This window comes from Bubalus bubalis, chromosome 9 (genome assembly GCF_019923935.1).
Source record: "Bubalus bubalis isolate 160015118507 breed Murrah chromosome 9, NDDB_SH_1, whole genome shotgun sequence".
Lineage (NCBI taxonomy): Eukaryota > Metazoa > Chordata > Mammalia > Artiodactyla > Bovidae > Bubalus > Bubalus bubalis.
In genome coordinates, this window is record NC_059165.1 from 92,708,372 (window position 1) to 92,726,932 (window position 18,561).

The following is an 18,561-nucleotide window of genomic DNA, read 5'->3' on the forward strand; positions in this document are numbered from 1 at the left end:
ATCAGGGCTAAAATTAGCCTCTGATTCCCGCTCAACCCCTCCCTCCTGGGCCAGGAGGCTGGGACAGGCCATCGCTTCGGTGAGCGCTAACTTTGTGCCAGGCCAAGCTCCTCCAAGCCACGAATGCATTTAATCCTTGCAATGACCCGACCCTCAGTACTATTCTTAGCAGTGTTATCATTCATCCCCATTTTACAGGTGAGGAGACTGAGGCACTGACAGAACCCTGGGTGTTCTTACCACTTGCAAGGGATGGGGCTAGGATTTGAACCTGGCTTTCGGGTTGATATAGTCACCATCGGGGCCTTGCTGAAGGCTGTGGGAGACAACAGAGCCCCTACGCAGTGAAGACTTGGGGGCAGTGGGCTGACCGCCCATCCTTTCCTCTCCCCCAGGGATAATTTCAGCATCGAAATTCAAATACGTCCACTGCGGTTGGCTGCTAGATGAGGCCTCAGCTGCCCCCATCCACACCTGGGCCCCAATCCCAGGCCCCAGGTCCAGTGCCTGAGAGGAAGACCCACCGCACAGGGAGGCCCCCAGGGTCCCGTGGGGCCGCGTCCCTCTGATTGGTCAGTGTGGATCTGTATCTGAATATCTGTTCACAATGCAGGGAGGCCCACCGTGGCCCATTGTCCACCCAGGCAAGATTAGGGGCAGGCTGCTGGAGAGTCAGGCTGAGTCTGAACTTCAGGTGAAAACTGTAACTATGTCCCACGTAGGACATGGCTCATTGCTTAAAGGAAGTTCAAACTTCACTGGCCATCTGTATTTTTATTTGCTTAATCTGACAATTTGAGGTGTCCCCCTCCACCCAGTGCAGGCAGTGAGGAGGAGGGTAGGTAAGCCATGGGAGGCGCTGGATGGGTGAGGGGACTCTGGTCCAGTTCCCCCCTGGGACTGGAGTTGGGGGGAGGACTGGTCCAGGAGGAGGTGGGGGAGGGGGGCGGGGCCTCTCTTCCCTAGCCCCCTCCCCTCCAGGTCATGCCTGCTGGGCCCATTATTTATGATTCATTTTTAATGCAGAGAGTGGGCAGGGAACAGCTGGACCTGATGCTCCTACAGCGCTAGAGGGTGAGTGGGGGCTGGCCTGGGGCAGGGAGTGTCCAATCTGGGGCAGGGACGGGAAGCCAACTCCCACCACAATGGGCCGTTTCCTTTGAGCTGAGACTGGTGACCAGAAGCTGCAATTCTGGATGCTTTTACGTTATTCCACCAACCCCCGGGCAGATCCTCCTGCACCCCCAAGTCCCAGATCCAGGAGCTGGGGGTCGCGGGGTGGGGGCCTGCTCTTGCCCTTCAGGTTTTCTCCTACCCTCTGTCTCCCGGGTGCCTGCTGCGCCCAGCGTGGTGCCTACAGAGGTCACTGAATCCTCACAGCCAAAGTGAGGCCACTGAGCCGTCACTGAGGCCCAAAGAAAGGGCTGATTGGCTACCAGTGGGCAGAGCGGGGACTGGAACCAGGATCTTGTTCCTGCCACAGCCAGCGCTCTTGACCACTCCCACTTTCTCTCTTGGTCACGCCTCTTTCCCTCGTGCCTCTGAGCCATCTTCCATGCTGTTCATCTGGGCTGGTTCGCTCTCTCCCCTTCTGGAAATCTCCTACACATGCTTCAGCACCCTATTATCCCTGGACAACCCAGGCCCGGTCAGGTGCCTGCCCCCCGCCCTGTATATGCTGCAGCCACATTACAGACCTGGTTAGCCCAGGCTGTAACTGCTCACGTGTTTCTCTCACTCATTGGACTGTGAGCCCTGGGAGGATAAACTGGGTCTGTCTTGTTCATCACTGCGTCCCTTAGTGGCCAACACAGGGCCTGGGACACTGCAGGTGGAAATACTTGGGAGTCTATCACAAGGCCTTGGTTGTACCCCATCTGCTGGGCAAACAACTATCCTTCTCTGAGCCTTGGTTTCCCCATTTGCAAAATGGGGTACTAGCACCTCCGTCCTAGCCTGAATCATACAAGAGACATAAGGAACCAAGCTTGGCTCCCAACAGGAGACTCAACAAAGCTTTATCTCATATTTAAGCAAATTGAAACCACAACAAGTTGCAACTATACACCCACTGAAATGCCCCGGATCCAGAACACAGGCAACATCAAAGGCCAGCGAGGATGTGGAGCAACAGAACTCAGGTTCATTGCTGCTGGGGATGCAAACGGGCCAGCCACTCTGGGAGGCAGCTCGTTCTCGAAAAATGAAACATACTCTGACCAGGGCCCAGCATTCACACTCCGCGGAATTCGCCTCAAGGAGTTGGAAACTGATGTCCACACAAAAACCTGCACGTGAATGCTTATGGAAGCTTTGTTCATAATTGTCAAAACTTGGAAGCAACTCAGACATCCTTCAGCAGGTAAAAAGAAACAAAAGTGTGGAACATTCAAACAATGGAATGTGATTTGGTGCTAAAAAGAAATGAGCTACCCGGCCATGATGAGACGTGGAGGGGCTTAAATGCACGTGGCTAAGTGAAAGTTTAGTGTTCTTGCCTGGAGAATCCCAGGGACGGGGGAGCCTGGTGGGCTGCCGTCTATGGGGTCGCACAGAGTCGGACACGACTGAAGCGACTTAGCAGCAGCAGCAGCAGCAGCAGCAGCAGCAAGTGAAAGTAGCTGATCTGAAAAAGGCTACAGACTGTGATCCCAACTATAGGACACTCTGGAAAAGGCGAAGGTGGAAATGGCAGGCCTTCCCAGATTGTGATAAAGAACCCACCTGCCAATGCTGGAGACATAAGAGATACAGGTTTGATCCCTGGGTTGGGACGATCCCCTGGAGGAGGGCATGGCAACCCACGCCAGTATTCTTGCCTGAAGAATCCCATGGGCAGAGGAACCTGGTGGGCTACAGTCCATGGGGTTGCAAAGAGTCAGACACGACTGAAGTGAGCCAGGGGTGGAGCCCCAGTGGAAGGCTGAATGGCTGGAGTGCAGAGGATTTTCAGGGCTGTGAAATCACTCTTCACGATACTATTGGGTTGGCCAAAAAGTTTGCTTAGGTTTTTCTGTAAGATGTGATAGAAAAACCCAAACAAACTTTTTGCCCAACCCAAAACAATGGTGAATGCTTATCATTTTACATTTGTCCAAACCCATAGAATGTACAACACCAACAGTGAACCCTCGTCCAATGCACACTGTTGTACTATCTACAACAGTGCACTTCTGTGCTGTTTACAATAGCCAAAACACAGAAGCAACCTTAATGTTCGTTGAAAGATGATGGATAAAGAAGACATAGGATATACATATGCAGTGGAATGCTACTCAGCCACAAAAAGAATGAAATCATACCATTTGCAGCAACATGGATGGATCTAGAGATTCTCATAGTAAGTGAAGTAAGTCAGACAGAGAAAGACAAGTATCATGATACCACTTGTACATGGGTTCTAAAAAATGATATAAGTATCAGTTCAGTTCAGTTGCTCAGTCGTGTCCGACCCTTTGCAACCCCATGAATCGCAGCACGCCAGGTCTCCCTGTCCATCACCAACTCCCGGAGTTCACCCAGACTCATGTCCATCGAGTCGGTGATGCCATCCAGCCATCTCATCCTCTGTCGTCCCCTTCTCCTCCTACCTCCAATCCCTCCCAGCATCAGAGTCTTTTCCAATGAGTCAAGTCTTTGCACGAGGTGGCCAAAGTACTGGAGTTTCAGCTTTAGCATCAGTCCTTCCAAAGAACACCCAGGACTGATCTCCTTTAGAATGGACTGGTTGGAACTCCTTGCAGTCCAAGGGACTCTCAAGAGTCTTCTCCAACACCACAGTTCAAAACCATCAATTCTTCGGTGCTCAGCTTTCTTTTACAGTCCAACTTTCACATCTATACATGACCACTGGAAAAACCATAGCCTTGACTAGACGGACCTTTGTTGGCCAAGTAATGTCTCTGCTTTTGAATATGCTGTCTAGTTTGGTCATAACTTTCCTTCCAAGGAGTAAGCATCTTTTAATTTCATGGCTGCAGTCACCATCTGCAGTGATTTTGGAGCCCCTAAAAATAAAGTCTGAAACTGTTTCCACTGTTTCCCCATCTATATTCCCATGAAGTGGTGGGACCAGATGCCATGATCTTCATTTTCTGAATGTTGAGCTTTAAGCCAACTTTTTCACTCTCTTCTTTCACTTTCATCAAGAGGCTTTTTAGTTCCTCTTCACTTTCTGCCATAAGGGTGGTGTCATCTGCATATCTGAAGTTATTGATATTTCTCCCGGCAATCTTGATTCCAGCTTGTGCTTCTTCCAGCCCAGCGTTTCTCATGATGTATTCTGCATAGAAGTTAAATAAGCAGGGTGACAATATACAGCCTTGACGTACTCTTTTTCCTATTTGGAACCAGTCTGTTGTTCCATGTCCAGTTCTAACTGTTGCTTCCTGACCGGCATAGAGGTTTCTCAAGAGGCAGGTCAGGTGGTCTGGTATTCCTATCTCTTTCAGAATTTTCCACAGTTTATTGTGATACACACAGTCAAAGGCTTTGGCATAGCCAGTAAAGCAGAAATAGATGTTTTTCTGGAACTCTCTTCCTTTTTCCATGATCCAGAGGATGTTGGCAATTTGGTCTCTGGTTCCTCTGCCTTTTCTAAAACCAGTTTGCATATCTGGAAGTTCATGGTTCACATATTGCTGAAGCCTGGCTTGGAGAATTTTGAGGATTACTTTACTAGCGTGTGAAATGAGTGCAATTGTGCAGTAGTTTGAGCATTCTTTGGCATTGCCTTTCTTTGGATTGGAATGAAAACTGACTTTTTCCAGTCCTGTGGCCACTGCTGAGTTTTCCAGATTTGCTGGCATATTAAGTGCAGCACTTTCACAGCATCATCTTTCAGGATTTGAAATAGCTCAACTGGAATTCCATCACCTCTACCAGCTTTGTTCATAGTGATGCTTTCTAAGGCCCACTTGACTTCACATTCCAGGATATCTGGCTCTAGGTGAGTGATCACACCATTGTGATTATCTGGGTCGTGAAGATCTTTTTTGTACAGTTCTTCTGTGTATTCTTGCCACCTCTTCTTAATACCTTCTGCTTCTGTTAGTTCCATAAAATTTCTGTCCTTTATCGAGCCCATCTTTGCATGAAATGTTCCCTTGGTATCTCTAAGTTTCTTGAAGAGATCTCTAGTCTTTCCCATTCTGTTGTTTTCCTCTATTTCTTTGCATTGAAGTATACTTCTTTACAAAAGAGAAGTGGATTCACAGACAAGAAAATAAACTTATGATTACCAAAGGGGAATGGGGAGGGATAAATTACCAGTTTGGGATTAACAGATACACACTACTGTAAATAAAAAGACAAACAAAGGGTTCTACTGTATAGCACAGGGAACTATACTCTGCTGCTGCTGCTGCTAAGTCGCTTCAGTCATGTCCGACTCTGTGTGACCCCATAGATGGCAGCCCCCCAGGCTCCCCCGTCCCTGGGATTCTCCAGGCAAGAACACTGGACTGGGTTGCCATTTCCTTCTCCAATGCATGAAAGCGAAAAGTGAAAGTGAAGACGCTCAGTCGTGTCTGACTCTTAGTGACCCCGTGGACTGCAGCCTACCAGGCTCCTCTGTCCATGGGATTTTCCAGGCAAGAGTACTGGAGTGGGGTGCCATTGCCTTCTCTGGAACTATACTCAGTATCTTGTAATAACTTATAAAGGAAAAGGATATGAAAAATATATACATGTATGTATAACTAGCGATGAAGAATTGATGTTTTTGAACTGTGGTGTTGGAGAAGACTCTTGAGAGTCAGTCCCTTGGACTGCAAGGAGATTAAACCAGTCCATCCTAAAGGAAATCAACCCTGAATATTCAGTGAAAGGACTGCTGCTGAAGCTGAAGCTCCAATACTTTGGCAAAGAACTGGCTCACTGGAAAAGACCCCGATGCTGGGAAAGATTGAAAGCAGGAGGAGAAGGGATCGACAGAGGATGATATAGTTGGAGGGCATCACCTACTCGATGGATATGAGTTTGAGCAAGCTCTGTGAGTTGGTGATGGACAAGGAAGCCTGGCGTGCTGCATTCCCTGGGCTCGAAAAGAGTCGGACACGACTGAGCAACTGAGCTGAACTGTCACTTGGCTGTACGTGTGAAATTAACACAACAGTGTAAATCAACTACCCTTCAATAAAAAAAGAAAAAAAAATCCTATTTTTAGAACAGTGCGGGGTGGGGGGGTTGGGGGTCGGGAGGGGGAAGAAGAAGGAACCCTGATGCTGATTATGGACTTTAGTTTACAATAATGTATCAGTGTTAGTTCATCAAATGTAACAAATAAAATGCACTAATACAAGATGTTGTCCATAGGGGAGGGACTTCCCTGGTCCAGTGGTTAAGACGCCGCCCTCTCAATGCAGGGGCTCGTGTTCCATCCCTGATCAGGGAACTAAGATCCCATATGCTGTGTGTTTCAGCCAAGAGATTTTTTTAAAAAGCAGGTGGTTGAGGGAGGAATTGTGTGTGTGCACTAGGGGAGTAAGGTACTGTATGAGAACTCTGCACTTTCTGCTCAATTTTCCTATAAGTCTAAAATGGCTCTAAAAATATCAAGTTTATTTATTTATTTTAAAATGTTTATTTATTTTATTTGGCTGTGTGGGATCTCAGTCTCGGCATGCGGGATCTTCAGTTGCAGCGTGTGAGATCCAGTTCCCTGACCAGGGATGGGGCCTGGACTCCGTACACTGGGAGCGCAGAGTCTTAGGACCACTGGACCACCAGGCAAGCCCTGAATATCAAGTTTATCAATGAAAAACAACTTCAGGGACTTACCTGGCAGTCCAGTGGTTAAGACTCAGGTTCCACTTCAAGGCATGCAGGTTTGATCCTTGGTTGGGGAAGTTCTGCACACCATGGGGTGCGGCCAAAAGAGAAAAAAATTTTAGGAAGGGTGCCAGTATATTGACCCACAAGAACAGTGACATTGTTACATTTTTTTTTCTTTAATTTACCCTGACTTCTTTTTTTAAAGACAATTTTATTTGTTTATTATTTATTTTTGGTTGTGCTGGGTCTTTGTTGCTGGGAGGGCTTTTCTCCAGCCGCAGCGACTGGGGGCTACACTCTAGGTGTGGCCCCCATGGACTCTCCTGTTGTGGGGCACAGGCTCTAGGGCACGTGGGCTTCAGTAGCTACAGCTCCCGGGCCCCAGAGCACAAGCTCAATTGTTGTGATACCTGAGCCATGTTGCTCTGTGGCACGTGGGATCTTCGCAGACCAGGGGGTCAAACTGGTATCTCCTGCACTGGCGGTGGATTCTTTACCACTGAACCACCAGGGAAGCCCCGCTGCAGGATTTTATGGATTCACCATCTAAACCAGCAAAATGCTGGGACCCAAAGCATATGCTTTCATGGGGACGGCAATCCAGCCCCAAGAGGAAATATTATGCAGCCGTTAAAAGGCCAGAGAAGGTTGTTTATGGGAAGAAATCTGGGACATATTGTTATGAGGGAATCAGAAGGGCTGCAAAACAGCAGGGATGGATGGTATGATGCTGCTTCTATGAGGGGAAGGGAAAAGTACACACATGCGCTTGTTTGGGTGAGGAACACTCTGGGAGGAGAAACGAAACGCTGGCTGGCAGCCTCCGGGGAGCCTGGGGGGCTGGCGTCTCTCCTGAGCACCCCTTGGTATAGTTTACATATGTGGCCTGAGTCTGTTTACCTATGGGAAAAAAAATAAACTGTAAAATATACTTTTAAAAGACTGCTGTGAAAAAAAAGGAGGGGCAAAATAAAAGCGTTTGGATGGGTGTTGTGGGGGGAACTTTTAGGTCACGTCACAGGTTTGTTGCAGACCCTACTTTCGGGCTGAAAGCCTCTGGTGCCCCCCAGTGCCTGGCCCCTTTCCTGTTCAGAGTCCTGGGGCCCCCAGGGGTGAGACGTGGGCTGGCCTGGGGCCAGGACTGACAGAGGCCCTCGAGACTCCGGGAAGACCCTTGGAGGCTTGGCTGGCTTCAAGTGGGGACCCGTGAGGGCCAATGTGGGGCTGGCGGTCCAAGCAGGACCTCTCTAGGTGCCACATCCAAGGAGGGTCAGAGCAGTGGAAGGAAGGGTGACTGGACGGGGGCCACTGGAGACCCCTGGTGGGGGGTTGGTGTGCACCTCTTTCCCATGGCAGTAACTCTCCAGCCGGGGTGCTAGAATTGGCCAGTATCTCAGGCACTGAGGACTCCCCTGGGTTCTGAGCCCTGGATGTCGAGCCAGACAAGGTGATGGGTTTTCAAAACTCTGCCCTCCACTTCCAGACCCCTGAAGTGACAACTAACCCAGCTTCAGGGTCAGGGGCTGGGATTGGCGGGGCGGGGGGTGGGTGGTGATGGTGGGCCGGGGCCCCACGCCCCCCAGCCCCCCAGCATGCGTACTAAGTCGCTTCAGTCGTGTCCAACTCTTTGGGACCCTATGGACTGTATGTAGGCCACTGGCTCCTCTGTCCATGGGATTCTCCAGGCAAGAATAGTGGAGTGGATTGCCATGTCCTTCTCCAGGGGATCTTCCCGACCCAGGGATCAAACCCAGGTCTCCTGAACCATAGGCAGATTCTTTACCGACTTAGCCATGACCCCAACAGAATCCAGAGAGGGATCCTTGGGTCCCCCTTTCCCCAGATCCCCCACCCTTCAGTCTCCTCCTTGCTCACTCTACCCTCCCCTCTGTGTGGTGACCCTGTGGGCATGGTGGTAGGTGCCCTTTTCGCGGGGCTCAGAGGAGTCGGGACCAGAAGTGCCTGCTATGGTGGATGCAGGAGGGGTTCCAAGGTGTCTTCTTTGACAGGCTGGGTCCACCCGGGGCCATGCCTGACTCTGCTCACAGTCCACCCTGACCTGCCACCTGGCTTCCCGGCTGGCATGGGAGGTTGCTCCCCGCTTCTTCCAACCCCACAGCCTTCGCACCCTCTGTTCCCTCTGGCTGGAATGTCATCCTGTCAGTCACCACAGGCTGGTTTCTCCTGTTCCCGCCCCTCCCTGACTGCCCCCACCATGCCACTGGCTCACGGTCCTGTTTCTTCCCGTGTCACCTTAGTTCTCTCTCTCCAGCATAGTTCTGTGAAAATCACTCTTGTTCATTTACATATTTGCTCATTTTACTGTTTTACTATACATATATATATATATATTATTTTTTTTTTTTTTACCATTTTACTATTTCTTCCTCCAGACCAGATTTTGAGTTCTAGGAAGGTGGGAGCCTCGTGGGTCTTGTCACCTGATGGGACCCCAGGCCCAAGACTCTGCCTGACATATGTGGGTACTCGGTAAAGATGTGTAAGTCTTGCTTTTTTAAAGGAATTTTTTTTTTTTATTTCTGAAGTGGACCATTTTGAAAATCTTTACTGAATTTTTTTTACAATATTGCTTCTGTTGTTTTGTGTTCCGGGTTATTGGCCATAAGGCACGTGGGATCTTACTTCCCTGACCAGGGATCGAACTCACACCTCCTACATTGGAAAGGGGAGTCCAAACCACTGGACTACCAGGGAAGTCCAACACTTGTAAGTCTTGACTTTGAGACCCTCATTCACGGATGGTTCCTACCTGACCCTGCCTGCTCCCCACACCCTGCCGCCACCATCAACCACGGGGGTGAACTGAGTGGGTCCCCACTCAGAGCAGGGCTGGGTCACGTATTTACAGAGCCCTGCTGTGTTCCTAGGCTGGGCGCTGACCTGAGCATGTAACAACTGGGATATGCCCCATGTTCCACTAAACAATACACACAGTGACGATGGGATTTAGAAGCTGGTAAATGCGATGGACAAAAATAGAAGAGGGCAAAGGGAATGTGGGGTGCTGGGCAGGATGCAGGTTCAGAGGCATGTCAGGAAGGCTTCAATGAGGAGGTGACGTTTGAATTTGGAACTGAAGGTGGTAACTGGGGAGCTGTAGGGGAGGGAACAGGTCAGGGTCTGGGCAGAGGGCATAGGCTGTGCAAAGGCCCTGGAGCAGGACTGTGTGGCTGGAGCAGAGTGAGTGAGGGGGGAGAGAGGGAGGAGCAGAAGGCAAGGGAGGGACCTGGGAGTTTTACTCCCAGGGAGAAGGGAGCCCTGGAGGGCTGTGGGCAGTGTGGGGCGGGACCTGACTCAGAGCAGGGCAGGGCCTGACTTGAGTGCAAACAGGGCTGCTGCTGCGGGGAAGACTGACTTGGGGGGCAAGCGCAGAGCCAGGGACCAGGATGGGGTGAGTACCTGGGTCCAGGTGGTGCTGATGGGGGCAGCCCTGGGTTGGAGGGAGTGAGGTGTGGGTAGGTCCTGGATGGATTCTGGAGCCGGAAGGGTGTGAAAAGGGGTGAGAAGGCAGCAGATCAGCCTCCAGGTCCACTGTGGGGCAGATGGCTGGCCTTATGTATCCCCCTAGCTCATGTCCAACACAACTTTTTACAGGAATTTTGGGGTTATAATTTTGCTTTTAAAATCTCTTGGCCGGGAGCACACATCCCTCCTCCCATTGGGTTGCTTTTGTCACCATGGTGACCACGTGGGAAGTCTTTCAGAGGCAGTCTGTAATGCTCTTTGCCAATGACAGCTAATAATAATAAAAGAACTAACACTGGGACTTCCCTGGTGGTCTGGTGATTAGGACTCCATGCTTCCATTACAGGGGGTGCAGGTTTGATCCCTGGTTGGGGAACTAAGATCCTCCCGTGCTGCTCAGTGTGGCCCCCCAAAAAAGAGAACTAAGTGCCCACTGTGAGCTGGGCCCTGTGACATCATCTCTAGGGGCCTCAGTTTCCTCATCTGTAAACAAGATTAAAGTGAAGAGCTCACTCTGGAGCGGGAAGGGCGTGGGTTTCGAGGACTCAACAAAGTGACAAAATGAGCTGACAGTAACAAGGCCTCCCGCAACTGTGCCTGCCGGTGGTGGGAAGGGCTGAAGATTTTCCTCCTTTTGTTTTGGATTGCTCACATTTTCTTGGCCTGCAAACAGCTCAGATACTTGGCCTGGGCTGGAGGGCTGGGTTAGTCCTTGCAGCCTTGTCCCCAGGGGTCTTCAGTCCTTGGATCTTCCTTGGTCCTCTGCCTGGGACACCCTTCCCCTCGGCACACATCTGGAAAACCCCTCATCCCCAGGTCCTCCCTTCGCCTCCTCCAGGAAGCCCTCCTAGTCCCCTCCAATGAGGCTCCTGCTCCTCCTCTGAGTTCCCCCTCAGCTCCAGTCCAGACCACCGGGGGCTGGGGATGGCTTGGTCTAGGTGACTCCAGAAAGGCCCTCCAGTGCCCCACACGGGGGTGCTGCTGGGGCAGTATGTGGGGTTCCAGGTAGAACAGTGGGAGCACGGGGTGCTCTGCTTGGGGGCCATCCCCACGGGGCGCCTCCCAGCCTGGTAAACGTTTATGGGGGAGGGGGCCTGTGTCTGGGGCTCCCTGGGGTCCAGTGAGCAGCTGCTCCCTCCTGCCCCATGCTGGAGGGCCTGGCAGGCCTGCTCCAACCCTCATCCCCGCCCACACAGGGGAAACCGAGGCTAGGAGGCAGGCTGGGGCTGGCTGGCCCTGAATGAGTTTTTCCTCCTCTCTGTGAGCCCTCGGACCTGGCGCAGGGTTTGGGCTTCAGGAGAGCCAGACTGAGGAAGGCTGTGTGGGGGTGAGGTGGGGCGCCTAGGAGGATCTAGTTCTGGAAGCTACTGCGGTGTGGGGGGCCGGGAAGTGGCCAGCTGCGGGGCCTTGAACCAGAGCTCTTGGCAGCCCTGACACCATCACAGACACTACTGATTCTGAGAATCTGTCTACCCTGCTCCCCGATGCTACAGGCAGGACAGATGGGAAGGTGTGGGAGGAGGGGCAGGGAGGCAGGGCTGCAGGGCCAGGGACCTGGGGGCACCGGACTGAGCACGGCAGGCTCTGCCCCCTGCCGGCCACCGCAGGGACAGGCCAGGCTGGTGCCGGAGTCAGGGACCTGACCCCTACTCAGTGGGCATGGGAGAGGCGTTCCCGTGGGTGGAGCCACTTCCCCTCTTCAGGGAAGAGCTGAAGGAGGCTTGCACTCACGTCCACTTGCCAGGTGGGGAAACTCAGGACAGAGCAGGAAAGAACCAAGTGCTGGGTCTTGAATGCAGGTCTGGGAGCCCTGAGGCTGGCCGGTCCCACAGCAGGGGTGAGGAGGGTATCTCCATCCTCTCTGAGACACCCCCAGGTCCGGACCTGGGTATCTAGGCCTGGATGTGACCCCCAAGTTGGCGCCTGGTCCCAGGCTGCACGTGGACACTGGTGCCCACTCTGGGGTGGTGTGCTGGGTAGGGGCCATGTCCATGCAGAGGGGCTCAGCGTGGCAAGTGGGGAGGCCGAGGGGGCAGGGCTGGGAGGGACCCGAATGGCTATAAGGGGATGCGGGGGCTGGGGTGTAAGCAAACAGTGGCAGCAAAGGCAGCCCAGCTGACAGCCACGGGGCTGGGGCTCCGTGCTCTGCTTCACACTCGGGTGAATTATTACCTGGGCTGGACACAGCATAAATGCAAGGCTCCAAGTTTGGCTTTCAACCGTATCAGGCTCCGGGAGGGAAGGAAGGGGAAGGAGGGTTGGGGCAGACACTGGGGAGGGCCACTCCTGCCATCCCTGGACCCCCTGGGGTGCTCCTGCAGCACCCAGACCCCCACCAGGACACGATCCCACCCCGCAGGGTAGGCCCTGGAGAGCACTAATTTATGGCCCACTGAGGCGTGCTGGGACATGCAGGGCCTTCCTTTCTGGCTGCCAGGAAGAACTGAGCTGGTTGTGCAGAAAGCCCAGGAGTGCGCCAGCATTCTGGGGCCGCCTGCATCACCGGGCCTGACAGGCGGCTGTGCGTGCGAAGCCCTGAGTCCCTCTTCTCGTGCTGCCGATGAGGGCCCCTGCCCTGCAGGCTCCCGGTGGCCCGTCACCCACCTGTCCCACCTGATGGGGACGGGGCTTGAGGGCCAGGGGCCGTCTGGGGCTCTCCGCTCCAGTGCCCAGGAATTTGGAAATGGGCCGTGCGTGGGGCCTGGGCGTGTTTTCCACATGCTGTTGGCTTTGGGGGAAGGCCCAGAGAGGGGCTGGCCTGCGAGCTGCAGGGGGGCCACAGGAAGGGCTGTGGGCTGCGGGGCCCAGTCCCCCCCAACCCCCCCACTGTCAGCCCCCAAGGCCATTCACAGAGAACTGGCTGAGGCCCGGCGACCTCTGCCTGACACCTGCTCCCACACTGGGGCCCAGCTGGCGCCGCGCCTGCCCCTTCGGGCACAGACCCAGACGCCTTATCTCCTGCCGCTTCCTCACTCCCTCCCACGTCCGCCCTGAGCCGCCCTGGCCTGTCACACAGCCTCTGTCACCTGGATAGGGCTTCACCCTGGAGAATGACAGAGGAGGAGAGATGCACACAAATATACACAGGATTTATTATTTTTAGAAGAGTTTCAACCTGCCCGAGGTCCCGGGAGGCGCCAATGGGGCTCACACCTTGGGTTCTGCAAACACCTTCCAGCCCTCCAGCTGGCCCATCTTGACCAGTGCGGCCGTCAAGCCCATGTATGCACAGGCAGCAGCTCCGATCCCATAGCTGCGGGCTGCAGGGGCGGAAAGACTGGCATCAGACAGCATGCGGGGAGCGAGGCTCGCCTACGCCCACCCTGAGCACCGCCTGAGGATGGCCCTCCCTCCAAGCTCAGGAGGCCAGGGCTGGACCACATGCTCCTTAGGGATGGAGCCCTGGGGCCTCTGCCTTTGAAGGTGGGCGTGTGGAAACTGAGGTGGGAGGCGGGAGTCCAGGCTTCCAGGCGCGGGGGCGTGAGGGGACCAAGACCGCTGGAAGGTCTCAGTCCTGGCCGAGTCTGCCCTGTGGTCCGTGAGGCGGAGAACGCAAGATGCCTGCGGCCTGAGAGGTGCCCTGGGAAGGGGGTTCTGCCTGCTGAGCGCCGGGCTCACACACCCCGTTGCAGGCTCAGGGGCGCAGGTCAAAGCCGGACCTCAGCCAAGGTCTCCCAGCAAAGGCCAGGAGGGCGTGGCACCCTCCCTCTCTGCCCGGCTGGAACCTTCCACAGAACACTCCAGCCAGCGGTCTGGGGTGTTTATCTGCGTGTGGCCTCCATTTCTCCCTTGGCCGACCGCCCCCACCCGCCAGGCTATGGGAGGCGGGAAGAGCGGTGTCTGCTTCCTATTCCAGGCGGCTCTGCTGTACCAGGCTGGCCTGGGGCCTGGCCTCCCACAGGGGAGACATGCTCTTCTCTATGTGGGTGACCTCGGGCCACCTCATCTCCTTGGGGCCTCAGTGCCCTCGTCTGGAAGGTGGGGATGGTGACAGCCGCTTCCCTGTGGGGCCTTGGGTGCCAGCAGCTCCAAGCCAGCCCCGACTGCTCCCCCCGACGGGCAGTGACCCTATGTTCTCTGACAAGACACAGCAGAGGGAGAGAGACTTAAGTGAGGGCAGGCGGGGGCCCAGATGTATGTAGCGGGTTGGGACAGTGAGGGGCAGCCGTGCTGACTTCTCAGGGGAAGGGTGTTCTGGCAGAGGGCACAGCCATGCCAAGGCCTCGGGGTGCTGGAGGAACAGCGAGGAGGCCATGGAGCTGCAGCAGAGAGAGCAAGGCAGCGAGGGCAGGGTGGGGAGACAGCAAGTCCATGCAGGCCATGATGAGCCATGGGGGGCAGGAGAGTGTAGCGAGGTGGACGTGCAGTAGGCGCCTGAGCAGTGCTAAACTAGCTGGCAGCTGAGACTCAGAGGTGCGGGACCTCTTGCGGGCGCTGCCCTCTCCCTCGCCAGATGTACATTCTGCACACCCACCCATGATGGGCAGAGGGAGGAGGGTTAGCAGAGGTCAGGGGCGCAGGGCTCACTCACTGCGCGCTCCCAGGGTCAAGCCTCCGGCACAGCCTCCGATGAGGTAGTTGAGAGGGTCATCGGGCTTCTCGCGGACCTGGGCGCTAATGCAGGAGGTGAGGCCAAATATGGCTCCGATGGCGGCTGTGGGGGCAGGTGGGGCAGCACGGGCCCCGGTCTGAGTCAGGGGTCCAGACCAGTGCCAGAAGGGCCCCTGAGGAGAAGCCCAGACGTCATGCAGGCTTGCTCACCTGCGGTGAATGTGTACCGTCCCGTCCTTGCCACTCCCTCCAAGAAGGAGGTAGGGGTTTTGAGGGCAACGCTGTAGGCAGAGACAATGAGGCCTGCAGACAGAAAGGGACAGAAAGGCGGCCAGGCAAGTCAGCCCTGGGCCCTGGAGGGGACAGGCCCCTCCCCAGTCCACAGCGCCGGCTCCTTGCATTCCCACGGCAACCACCATGGTGGCTTGGGCCAGGGTGGGCCAGGAAGCGGCTGTTACAGGGCTCCCCTGGGGTCCCACAGTCGATGAGCTGGGATCTAACCTGGCTCTCCTGCTCCAAGGCCTGGGCTCTCACCCCCCTCATCCAGCCCACCCCACAGGGCACCAGAACACGGCCCCCGCTGAGGATGGGCCGGGGCCTTGGTGGCTGGACCAGCACCCCAGCCCTGCTCCCCACTTCCAGCAAAGCTCTGTCCCTGCTGCAGGGCCCAGGGCTCCTGACGCCTCTTCTTGCCACTCCCAGACCCGACCCTCACCCCGGCTGGCTCAGCCTCACCACTCTGGTAAGCTCTTCCATCTCCACCGTTGCCCCAGATGACCTGCCCCTGATGTTGGTTTTCACGTGTGAGGGACACTGGTGGGCAGCCAGGCCCGAGGTCCTACCCCGGGGTAAGCTGAGCCAATGCCGACCCGCTCCGTGTGTCAGCCTCCTCAGCCAGACCCTCTTTGGTGGATGCGCAGACCTACCTGGCTGGCTCCCTGTCACCAGAACAGCCCAATACAGGGCTCCCCACCCTCCAGCTGACCCTGCACCCCTCCTCTCCAGACAGACTCACAGTGGGGCCCAGCTGCCAGCACAGACCTCCTGGGGCCAGCCCGTCCCAGACAAAACAGAACCACCTCCTGCCAGGTGACAGGGCACCCACCGCCCTCTCCTTCCTCAGGCCTGATGGGCTCAGTCCCCTCTTATTGCTTTGTTGGGGGTGGGGGTGGGGGCCCTCAGACAGGCAGAGAGACTACCTTGATGCCACCCACCCGGCAGAGCAGCCTGGAAGACCGGGGGATCTGAAGGCCAAACACCTTCACTGGTGCCCCAGGGACGTGGGCCCCGCCCAGTCTCCAAGTCCCCAGCTTCTGCAGACCCAGCAGCTGGCGTGCTGCTCTCCCCCACCATGACCTTCCCAGCTGAGCAGCAGCCCTCCAGCCCTGCTGAGGTTCGGCTCACAAGAGCTGTGGGGGATTTGTCACAGCGGACAGGGGCAGTAACCTTGGGAGCAACTCCAAGGAGGGCCAAGACGGCCGACCCACTTCCCAGATGGGCAAGCCGAGGCCCAGGGATGAGGGGAGATGAGCTGCATATACAGAGGACACCCGTACGCCAGGTGCCCACTTGGGGGCTGCCCAGGTCCAGTCGTTCCCCATCCCACGCTGAACCCTAGTGTCCCCGCACTTCTCAGAGGCTGAAGGCTGGGAAGGAGGGAGCGGGCCAGAGTCTGGGGCTCCCCCTGCCCGCACTGTCCCAGCAAGCCCCCTTCCTCAGTTATTCTCTCATACAAGGCCCCCACCCCCACCCCAGCTTGTAAAGACTTAATCAGAGCAGCTCCCCACCCTGTCTGGGACCTGGGGATTCATGATCTCTAGACAACCCTTTGAAGAGGAACCACAGACAAGGTTCAGTGACAGCCCCCAAACTGCAGTGAGTCCTGGGGGAGAACCTTATTGATCCTACCCCCACATGCCTGCTTTCCTTATATCTCAGATAGTAAAGAATCTGCCTGCAATGCAGGAGATCTGGGTTCAATCCTTGGGTCAGGAAGATCCCCTGGAGAAGGAAATGGCAATCCACTCCAGTATTCTTGCATGGAGAATCCCATGGACAGAGGAGCCTGGCGGGCTACAGTCCATGGGGTCACAAAGAGCCAGACATGACTAAATGACTAACACATACATACCACATGCCTGCGACCCTGGCCGAGGGACACCGAGTTGCCAGGCCACATCAGGCACAGAAGGCACCCCAGCATCCTACGAGCCCTCAGAAGTCCTTTAACTGGGAAGGGATGACCTGGAAGCCACTGGATTATCCCAAGGTCAAGGAGTGTCCATCCCCGCCACAACAATCATTTCGTAGATGACGTGCCAGCCAGCTCCCCCGGCCCACTTAACTCCTCAGAGACTACAGCCACCACCACCCACCCCCTCAGCACTCGAGGGTCTCCACTGACTTGGCCCTTCCACAGGTTCCTGTCACCCCCTCAAAAGACCCCCTCCTCAGCCCCTCTGCCAGCTCCTGGCTCCCCATCAGTCTTCTGAAGTGACTTCCAGACACTTCACATGAATGAATGAATGCACATTCATTCATTCATTCTCACATTCATTCACTTACTGTCACTGTGTACCTTCATTCATTCATTCGTAAAGTCATTCATTCATTCCTAGTTACTACCTTGCCTTCCTTCCCTCACTCATTCCATCACCCAGTTCCTAGGTGCTCACAATGTGCTGGGCTGGGTTAGAGCCCGGCCCCCTGCCCTCAAAGGGGCTCACCATCCCAGAGAACTCAAGTGTGAATTCTCGCTGTAGAGTGCTGAGCGGAGGCAGGGATGGAAGAAGGGAGGAGGTGTGGGAGGACAGAGGAGCATGTGTGGGAAGACCCACAGGCCCCTTGCAGGGCTCCTGGAAATCAGTGACCGCCCCCCAAATCCGAGTCTCTCCATGACCACAGGACATAATGCCTCTGTCAAAGGTTCCCACCTGCAACCCCTCAAACACCCTCCAACAAGCTCCTCCACACTCCATTCAAGCAGACGCCACAAACACCCAGCACCCAGGGATTTTGACTACCCCAGTGATCAGCTTGTCACAGGTACCACAACCTCCCAGGGCCCAGGAACCCTGCTAGCTCCCCCACCTCTCCTCGCAACGTCTATCTCACACCAGAGGTCCCCATGGCCGGCTCAGACACTCCAACGAAGACCATGTACCCACTCCGCGAGATTCTCAGCCCTCATGGGACCCTCTCGGACCCTGTTATCTCTCTGATCCCTCTGCGTTAGTCCGACAATCCCACAAAGTCTATCTAGTACGACAGCCCCGCCAGCGTCCCAAGGCCACCCAACATGCCCCGACGACGACTACTGCCACCGCGCGAGGTTCGCAGCCCCTGCAGAACGCCCTCGGGCAGTCCCCAGTGATCTGACGGCCTCCCTGCGCCCTATACCCTGGGGACTCGGCCGGTGCTCACCAGCTGCACCACCGATACTGGTGGTGGCGTAGGTCTTGCGGTGGCACTCGGTGCCTTCGGGGATGTCCCAGTACTGGTGAAGAAGCGTCTTAGCCATGACAGCACAACCTTGGTCCTGCACCTTACCACCCGGCTGCTCCTGCGGCCAAGGACGGACTCCGCTGACTCTCGCGAGACTTCCTGGGCGGCGCGCGCAGCCTCTAGTGCGGGCGGGACAGCAACAAGTGAGCAACTTTATTGAGCGCCGCGTACGTGAACACGGGTTGCGCTCAAGTCCTGGAGTCGGGATGGGAGTAAAGGAAGAGCACGTGCACCACTGGCCGATTT

The 18,561-nt window shown here is 55.3% G+C and overlaps 1 protein-coding gene across 1 annotated transcript; it reads right to left on the reverse strand.

Moving 5' to 3' along the window:
* Positions 1-13,328: 13,328 nt before the first annotated feature.
* Positions 13,329-18,425, reverse strand: NDUFA11 (NADH:ubiquinone oxidoreductase subunit A11). Its single transcript, XM_006067185.3, has 4 exons — positions 18,235-18,425; positions 15,022-15,114; positions 14,792-14,914; positions 13,329-13,520 (listed from the first exon to the last, which is right to left on the reverse strand). Exons 1-4 carry the CDS (start codon positions 18,329-18,331, stop codon positions 13,408-13,410), a joined length of 426 nt encoding a protein of 141 aa, XP_006067247.1. The 5' UTR covers positions 18,332-18,425; the 3' UTR covers positions 13,329-13,407.
* Between the last annotated feature and the right edge of the window lie 136 nt (positions 18,426-18,561).